At 63.0% G+C, this 9,461-nt stretch overlaps 1 protein-coding gene across 1 annotated transcript; it reads left to right on the plus strand.

Moving 5' to 3' along the window:
• Nucleotides 1-4,448: 4,448 nt before the first annotated feature.
• On the plus strand, nucleotides 4,449-6,071 carry LY6D (lymphocyte antigen 6 family member D). The gene is made up of 3 exons (XM_017641029.3): nucleotides 4,449-4,568; nucleotides 5,293-5,391; nucleotides 5,571-6,071. The coding sequence occupies exons 1-3, from the start codon at nucleotides 4,517-4,519 to the stop codon at nucleotides 5,801-5,803; spliced, it is 384 nt and encodes a 127-aa protein (XP_017496518.3). The 5' UTR covers nucleotides 4,449-4,516; the 3' UTR covers nucleotides 5,804-6,071.
• Nucleotides 6,072-9,461: the final 3,390 nt, after the last annotated feature.

Genomic DNA, 9,461 nt, shown 5'->3' on the forward strand with positions numbered 1-9,461 from the left:
CTCTTGTCAGGGGCAGGTATTTATGTAAACAGAGGGGGAAGAGGACAGAGGAGAGGGCGAGACATCACCGCAGCTGTGTCCTAGAGGGTATGAGCGGATGAGTGGGTGGGTGGAGGGATAGGTGGAGGGATGATGGATAGGGGGGCGGTGGAGGGATGGGCGGGTAGGTGCTGGGAGCAAGCAGGGCGGAGGAGTGAGGAAGGAACCTGTGCTCGCTGCCCCGGCACCCACACCCGAGCTGTCCTGTGCTGAAGAGTTCACAGCACAAGCTCCAGGCCACAGTGGCAGCAGGTGCCCTGGGTGTGGCTCGGCAGCAGGGCGGGATCCGCGCAGACGCTCTGCCCTCCCCTAGAGCCCTAGAGGGAGCTCATCGGAGGGACACACGGAGAATGAACCCCCCCCACGGAGCCAGGTTTATCAGGCTCTCTGGGGTCCGCAGGCGCGGGTGGCCACACCCTGCGATCCCGTTCTGCTGAGTGCCTGCGGCGTGGGGGCCTCATGCCCCCCGGGTGCGCCCCTGCCCTTCGGCAGCCTCTCTCCCCACACCTTACGGAGGACACAGCTCACACCCTGAGAGCTTTCCCCCCATCTCCCCGTGCCCTGAGTGCCAGCGCTTCCCAGGGACATGCCACAGGGGCCGACAGGCAGGGCCTGTGCCAGGGCTCCGTGGAGCGGTGTCCCAGTGCTGGTCCTGGGTGCCAGTGTGCCTGGGGCGCTGTGGGGCCTCTCTCAGGGGGTCACCTGCCAGGCCAGAGAGCTGCTTTGTCTCTCTTGGCCCTCAGGAGCCCAGGGCTCCAGCCCAGCCCTCCCCAGGGCAGGGAAGGGCTGCCCACGTGGCTGCCCCCTGGGTGTACACCCTGGCAGAGTAGGAAAAATGGCCCTGCACGGATGAGGGGCCAGCACAGAGGGGCAGCACCAGCCCTGAGCCCCAGCTCGTGGCCCAGCCCAGGGGCATGAACTGCACCCAGAAGCCCTGCCCAGCAGTTCCAGGAGGGCAGCTCTGAGACTGGCTGGTGTGGCCAGGTTCCCAGGGGATAATCTCAGGCAGGTGGGGCCAGGTCAGGCCCACGGAAGCACGTGAGAGGCCCACGTGTAGGCCTGCAGTCTGTTGTGTAAAGGTGATTCTCTGGCACCGGGAGGGAGTTGTGAGGAGAGCCCCAGGCCAGGGGGCCAGGCCCAGCGCTGGCTCCCACCCCCTGGCTGGGTGGCCATGGGCAAGGCCCTGCCCTCTCTGCGTCATTCCAGGGAGGCCCTGCCAGCATGTGCACATATGTGGCTGAAGGGGACAGAGCAGCCCGAGGGAGATGCTACATCACTCAGCTGCCTGACTCACTGCGGGGCCGCCCTGCTGCCACCGGGAAGAAGCGAGAGACAGGAAGGAGGGTTGCACGCCCAGCCCACGTCGGGCAGACCCAGGCCCGGACTCCCTGCCACGCTGCCCTCCCCTGCTCCACCCTCTGACCTTCGACTGCTTCCCGGCCCCGTCACACTCACGGCAGTGACAAGGGGTGCACGGCAGAGCCATGCTTGTCTGTCCGTGCCTTCCAGCTAGTCTGGGGTCCCAAGGGTGGGACCCTGCCACTCCTCTTGGTCTTTGCCATGCTTTTGGTGCCTGGCACACAGTGGGTCCTTCTAAAGAGTTGTGACTGAGTGGGTGCAGAGCCCCCGGCATGTGGCACTTCCCCATTGATGGCTGGAAGTTGAAGAAGCCTCATGCCTGGCCCCAAGGTTGGGGGGCCCTCTGTCCAGGCACCTGACTTTGCATAGCCTGGTGCCTACCCTCAGCCCCAGGGCAGGGCTCAGGGAGCCCCCGTGCTGCACTTTGAGAAGGTCCAGAATGGCTTCTGTGCCACACTGAGCCAGGCACTTCCCTCTGTGGGCGACACACGCTTTGTGTGACTCCCACGTCCTGGAGGTCTGGGCCTTGGTTCCTGCCTCTCCCAGCTCCCAGGTGGAGACCCTGGCAGAGGGAGGCACAGGGAGGGGTGAGAGCAGAAGAGCCCCTGCTGCAGGCAGAGGCCTGGGCCTGTTCAGCGCCTGCTTCCTGGCCGGCTGAGCTCAGGGTGCAGGCAGAGCTGGGGGCTGTGCTATTCTCTCTCCACCTCTCCAGCGTGCCAGTCCTGCTGCCAGCATCCTGCAGGTACAGACAGCCAGGACCCAGGCTCTGAAAAGCAGCGTCTTTCTCCTGCTGGAGAGGAGGAGGGGAGAGGGAGCCAGTGGTGAAAGAGGTGCCAGGTTCTGCCCCATGCCCAGAGTGACCTGGTGCCAATCTGGCTTCTCTGGTCCTCATTTCCTCACCAGTAAAAAGATGTTGGAAGGAGGCCGACTTAAGGGGCCATGACAATTTCTCTTTCCCCCGAATCCTGACTCCCAAGACTGGAGTCAGGTCGCTGCTTGCAGGAAGCCCTCCCTGACTGCACTGTCCCATGACTCCCAGTCCTCTGAGAAGGCCTGCTCTCAGAATCACCCACAAATAAACTGCCTGGGCTGTGTTGATGGTTCTGCTAGGAAGCCCCCAGACACCTCACATTCTGGGGGGCAGCCCCTCCCAGGACAAAGGCCTTCTTCCCACAGAACCAGACGGGCAGTGAGCAGAGGCCACATGCTACACTGAGGTGGAGGTGCCCTGTGGATAGGCCAAGCGCAGGGCCCTCTCCAGCCCCAGGTGAGACCTCCACTCCTGGTTTGCACAGTGTCCTTGGACCAGGTCCAGCAGGAAATCCAATCCCTCAAACTTGTTTTTCCAGCAGCTTCCATGCTCTTGGTGCAAGTGAGTCACCTCTGCACAGCCGTCACCCCTACCCCATGCCAGTTACCACCCTGTCCCTGAGCCCTGTGTCCTGTTTCCCAAGGCCTGGGAAGTGTCCTCCCTCTCACCCGCCTCTGAGTGTCCATGCCTGATGGACATGGGGAGGTCTCAGAGCTTGGAGCAACCTTTTCTCTCTGGGTGTGGGCAGGGTGACCACCACATTACTTGCCTCATCAAGCAAGATGCCAGCCGCCCTAAACCAGGCCCCCAGGAGCCTGGGAACAGTTTGCAGGGCTGCGGAAGTGCTGCTGTGGGGCTGGCTGGGGAGCTCCCACACGCACACCCCAGGGTCCCTGGAGGCACTGCCACACCGCCCCTCCGCCTTTGGCCAGGTCCCACCAGGTCCAGTAACTGTGTCTGGGAGGGCAGCACCTCTTTAGACCCTGGCACTGAAATGTGGCCCTGACTTACCCGCATGTGGCAGGGGAGAGGAGTCCGCTTGCCAAGGGGCAGGCTGGAAGGAGGGCCTGGGGATGGGAAGCCCAGATCTGATAGGCCAGAGCCCACTATGCCCCCGAGAGCCTTAGACTAGCCTTGACCCCTGCCCTCCCTCCAGCAAGCGTTGCTCACCCCCTTTCCTCCACCTGCCATCCTCACTGGCACTTCTCCACAGGCAGGGGTGGTGGCTGGGGTAGGCCCAGGGCTGATCTCTGTCTGTGCCCTGGTCTCGTCATCAGTGTAGCCCGCAGGGCAGGGGCAGGACAAGCCTCTGTGGGGCCCACCCATGCCACCAGCAGGGTCCACCTAGCATGGCAGGGCAACAGTAGGGTACCAGGGCCAGCAAGCCGACAGGGAAAACGGGAGAGGGGCACTGTGCCCAAAGGCTCTGGGAGTCCCTCCTGGGAGCAGCACAAGAGGGTGGAGGTGGGAGGGGTCTGCCCAGCAGCCTCCTGCCAGACCCTGCAGGCGGTAGGGCCCCGGGCGCCGGGCCAGGACGAGCTCATGGCCTTGCAGGGACCAGAGCCAGACCCAGAGCAGGAGGAAGGCAGCTGCTCCTCGAGGAGGGCAGGTCCCAGAACGTGTGAAGGGAGCCACTGGATGGGGGTCCTGGGGCCACAGAGGGTGGGAGGCAGGGTTGGGGGGGACTCGAGGGGCACCCGCCCCTCCTCCACTGATGCATCAGCTCCTGCCCTGGCCAGGGCTTCCCTCTCTGCAGGCACACCCAGCGCCTGCCCCTGTCCCAGTACAGATCCCCCTCCACCCCCAATATCCTGACAGGACATTTTGCTTCCCTGGGGATCCTTTTCCCAGGGGTCCACTGGATGGACCCTGCAACCAGAGCCTTCCTCCTGTGTCCCCAGACCTGTGGGCACAGCCCTGGGCCCCCCCCCCAGACACCCACACAGGCTGTGGCTCTGTTCATCCTACCTGAGGGTGGCGGATGCGAGGGAGGGGACAGAACCGCAGAAACAAAGTGATCCAGGGATGGACCCAGGATGGGAGAGGAAGATGCCACCATGAGCTGAGGCCTCTGTCCAAGCCCAGAGGGCAACGTGGCCAGGGGCAGAGGTCCCTCCAGCTGGCAGGGGCAGGTGTGTGCTGGGCTGGTGGGTGAGAGCCGGCCAGGGTGAGGCACATGCGTCCTGGCTGATACCTGCACGAGGCCTGGCTGACTGCCCGCTCACCCCCGCCCCTCCCACCGGCATCCTCCCAGCTATAAGGCCTTTGGAGGGGAGGGGCTGCCACAGCTCCTGGAGACACCCCAAGATGAAGACAGCCCTACTGCTCCTTGTTGCCCTGGCCGAGGCCACTGGGCCAGGTGAGGGGCTGGACCGAGGGGCTGGGGTCGGGGCAGGGGCATGGGTGGCAGCTTTGGCTGCAGGCAGGACGCTGCAGTTGTTAACCTTTGGGCTCAGAAAATCCTGAAATTGTGGGTTGTCAGATTCAGAACTGAAAACAAAGCGAACCTCACCCTTTAACTTAGTAGAGTCAGACTTAGAATTTTCAGCATAAGAGAATTGGTCCATGGGACCAGGCATTCTAAGAGGGAGTGACACTGGGAATCTCCTCGAGATGCCTCCCCCTGGGGAAAGACCATCGCCAAGGTGATCCAGCCCCTCCCCTCCTGTCCCTGGGGCCCTCCCAGGTCAGCCCTCCCACAGGCTCAGCACACCACGCTGACAGTCCCGGGAGGGACAGGGACAGGGGCCTGTCCTGCAAGCTGCCCTCAGCAAGTCCCAGAGCTCGGAGACGTCCCAGGACAAGGGTCTGTCCAGGACACGCTGTACTGGCCCCCTCCTCACTATTCCTCTAGACAATCTGGGGGTCCCTGGGCTCCAGCAGACAGGGACTGTCCCCCCCGCCTCCTGAGGTTGTGCTCTGGATCCAAGCCCTGGCAGGGCCTGGTGGCCTCAGGACTGGCCTGGGGCTAGGCAGGCAGAGGGCTCCGCCCAAGAGGGGTCTTTTCAGGTAGTGATCCCAGGGTCCCGTGTCCCTGGGAGGCCTCCTGGGGGCCAGCTGAGACCCTGACACCCATCCCCCAGCCTGGGCTCTCCACTGTCACATGTGCTCCAGCTCCACCAACTGTAAAAACCCTCAAGCCTGCCCAGCCAGCTCCCGCTTCTGCAGGACCGTGACCAAAGGTGAGCAGCCCGGGGACAGGCAGGACATCCCGGAGCTCGTCCAGGTGCCCCGGGGGGTGGGGACCATCTCCGGGAAGGTCCGTGATGGTGGGGCCAGTGTGGGACTTGGGGTGCTGGGGACGTGCTGGGCGGCCGTGGGTTGGGGGTACTGTCCAGCTTGACCACGCCCCCGTCCCCAGTGGAGCCTCTGCGGGGGAACCTGGTGGAGAAGAGTTGCGAGGAGTCCTGCACGCCCTCGTACCACCTGCAGGGCCAGGTCAGCAGTGGTGCGGCCTCCACACTCTGCTGCCAGGAGGACCTGTGCAACGCGGGCCCCCACAGCCATGCACCCACCCGTGCAGCCACCTGCTCCACGCTGGGCCTGGTGCTGACCCTTGGCCTCATTGCCCTTATCTTAGGGCCTGGCCTGTGACCCTGGCAAGGGCTCCGTCCCTTCCCCGCCCTGCCCCTCTCCCACCATGATGGGGCCTCAGACACCCTGAGCCAGGACTTCCTTGGAAGGTCTGGGGCCAGGCTCTGCAGACGCACAGGACCGATGATTTGGAGCCAGCCCCTCCCTGAGCCGTGGGAGGGCAGGGGACAGATGGCATCCTGACCCCCTTCTGATTTCATATTCATTCTGTTTGGTTTCCTTTATTTCTGCTCAAACCTCTGCATGAAAATAAATGATGGAAAACCAGTGTGGTTGTGTGTGTGCCAGTCCAGGAGTGTGGGGGTGCAGAAGGGTCCATGGCCACATGGCCCCCATGTCCCAGGGCTGGGCACCCAGGGCCAGGCTTGCTGCATTCCTCACCTTGGAGGGGATACGACCCTCTCCCGGCACCCCCTCTGCAGCCCCAGATGAGAAGAGCTCTCCTGGGGGGGCTGAGTAGGAGCTCAGGGTGGAGCCTTCAGTGTCCCTGCAAGGCCAGGCCCCGCCATGGAGGCTGAGGGAAGAAGGGCCGCTAACCGCTCCCCCACCCCGGACACTCCCCCAAGGCTTTGGTCCAGGAGCCTCCAGAGAGGCTGGCTTGGGGCACCCCAGACTGCAGCTGAGCCTCATAACTGTACAGACACTGCCTACCCCAGCCATGGCCAAGGTAAGTCCAGCTACCTGGGATTGACCCCATCCAAGGTGAGCCGTGCAGCCTCCTCGGCCAACCTCATCAAGTTGGAGGGAGACGGTGTGTGAGACTCTGACCATCTGGGCTGGGTGCCCAAGGAAGAGCACAGCCCCCGAGGGCCTGGGCTCTGGGCCCTGCAGCCTGGATCTGAGCAATCTGAACTATTGTGCCTCGGTGGGCACCCAGCACCTAGCAGATGCCCAAGCAAGCAGCATTCCTCCCACCCCCAGGTGGAGCAGAGGCTGCAGGGGCCGTGCCCCCCCCTGAGCCCCACTGCCCCATGGCAGGCACTTCTGTGGTGGCCCCCCAGCAGCAGTGCAGGGCAGTAGCTGGTGAGGAGGGGTGAGTGGTACAGCCTGAGCCCAGGTCCCACAGTCACCCCTTAATCCCATACACAGCAAGGTGAGTCTGCACAGCCCCTGCCCACACTGGGGCCCTGTGGCTGGAAAGGCGTGGCACCCAGAGGAGGGCAGGCCAAACCCCTCCCTGAGCACACGCCCTGTGCGCCCACCCCCACTTCCCAGGGCCAGCTGGGTCCATCTGGTCCTGACCAGGCAACCCTGAGTGGGCACCCCAGTCCCTTGCCTCAGTTTCCTGTGTGTGCTGTGCCCTTGGCTCTGTGCCCCCTGCTCTGATCTGATGACCAGAGCCTGACCCAGTCAAGGAGGATCTGGCCGGGCTCACTGAGCAGGAAGCAAACAGCCCAGAGGCCCTGCGTTGAGTCAGTCACCGCGGATTCTCAGAAGAGCCACACAGACTCTCACTTCCTTTCAGTTCCTAGCAAAGTGGCAGGGATAAAAAGCCCCTAACAGACCACCTGGCTCACTGCGAGTGAACCTAGCAGAGTGGCGCGATGACGGCCTCAGCCTGCAGCGCCCGACTTAAAAAGCTGCCCCCTCTCTGAGCATGCTTTCAATTTGAACTGAAGGCTGTCTCCCCCATCTGCAAACTGCTTTTTTGCAGAAAGTCTCTCCATGATCAAATTTCCTGTTTTCCAGAGGAATTGTCAACAGCACTCACCTGGAAGGCAGCACCCCTCAATGTCACCTACGGGTGAGGACGGCCACCCTCACCCTCTGCGGGGTTGCAGGTCGGTCCTGTGGTGCTCCCAGGGGCTGTGCCAGAACACTCCCAAGGGCAGGTCCTGGGGCCAGTGCGCCCCCTGGTGGCCACCAGAGAGCTCAGCATGGAGAGGATCCTGCCAAGAAGAGAGGATCCTGCCAAGAGGGAACCCTCTTCCCTCACTCAGACCCCTCTGTGTCCCCCTGCCCAGGGCAGGGGGTAGAAAGCCATAATGGAGCATGCGGTACATGGAGGTCGGCAGAGAGCAGAGGGCAGGGTTCACAGGCAGACGCCATCCTGCTGGCGAGGGTGGAAGTCCCACAGCAGGCTGCACGCAGCAGGGCTTTGTGACAGGGAGGTCCCCCCGGAGTGAGGTGTGGTCTGTGCTGGGCCAGCCCAAGACGGGAGGAGAGTGCCTCCAGGGCACTAGACTCTGGAGAGGACCTCCCCCATCCTGGAAGGCCAGGGTGCGGCCAGCAAGCAGCAGGATGGAAGGAGCAGGATTCCCCAGAGTCCCAGTAGGCTCCATGGAGCCTGGCCCCTAAAGGGAAAACAAGGCAAAGTGGGGGAAGCCGGGAGGTGGTCAGCAGCCCTCACATCCCCAGGAGGGCCAGCCGTCTCTGGTCTGAGTGTGTCCTCGAGCGGCAGGACTCCAGATTGAAGGTCCCAGGCGCAGAATGGCCTTGCAGGGAACAGTCATGGCTCCTGGGGTGTCTCTGGCCTCCAAGGTCTCCATCCCATCTCCTGGCCTCTTTGCTGCCTCTCTGTGACCCCACTGGGCTGCCCCACAACCCCTTCAACAGTCCTAGATGGAGAGGCTGGCCACAGGGGTTCACTAGCCACCCCCTGGTTCTTAGCACCCAAGGAAGGGCTCCTTCTGCCAGAGCCCCAAGCCTGCAGCCCGTGTCAGGACCAAGAGGTGCAGGGCTGAGCTCATCACAGGGCCAGTACTGACTCTTCTGGCCCATCTGGAAGACTAAGAGGTGATTTTCTCTTTTCTGTAATAGAAATGTTAAATAGAAATGTTAAAAGCAGTTAAGCACCATTTTCAGACAAAGGTCACTTTTGGGGCATTTTGCAAAAGCAACTGAGGGTGCTTTCTGAGATGGATCACCAGACACCCCCTGCAACCTGCTTCAACGGTTGTCCCCAGCCACTCAGGCCCACATTTCCCACCAGACAGGGAGGGGGTTACCCTGTCGGGTCAGAGGGGCCGACAGGCATATGACCAAGAGCCACAGAGGAGGTCGGAGAGCTGCCCCTGCCTCCTGCTTCTCTGGCCAGCCACCCTGCTCTCTCTGGGCTGTGCATAAGCAGGCCTGGGGAGCAGTTGCCATGGCCCCTTCTCTTGGAGGTCAGCGATGCCCAGCCACCCTGCTCTGGGTGTGGCCAAGGCCAGAAGGGACCGAGATCAGCAACTGCCACTTCTCTCCTTCCAGGCAGCCTCCCACCTGCTGAAGTGGGGAGTCCAGACAGGAAAGGAGAGCAGTAGAGTCCCAGCCTGTGCTGGGGCCCCCAGCCAGTGGGGCCCCCTCCCCCAGAAACACTGCATGCCAGAGTGCCAACATTGTGCCAGGCTTCTGCCAGGGGACCAGTGCAGAGGAAAATGGTGACCACACCCAGCCCTGGAAATTCAATCAAGCAGACTTAAGTGGGGCCTGGGGGGCGGAGGCTCTGTGGGGTGCTTGGCTGAGGGATGGCGGAGGCAAGAGGCCCAGCCAAAGAAGGAAGGCAGGGCCCCACGTGGCCTTCCCAGAGCTGACCTGGTGCCAGCTCGGCCTATGTCTGTGGCTAATTTAGGGGCCTCATGCGGGTGCCATGGTCTGAGGCACCCATATCCTCTCAGCTTTGCCCCCTTGTGGCCGGTGCTTGGAGGCCTGCCCCTATCCTCCCCCCCATAGTTTT

The sequence above is a fragment of the Manis javanica genome, chromosome 2, assembly GCF_040802235.1.
Source record: "Manis javanica isolate MJ-LG chromosome 2, MJ_LKY, whole genome shotgun sequence".
Classification (NCBI taxonomy): Eukaryota; Metazoa; Chordata; class Mammalia; order Pholidota; family Manidae; genus Manis; species Manis javanica.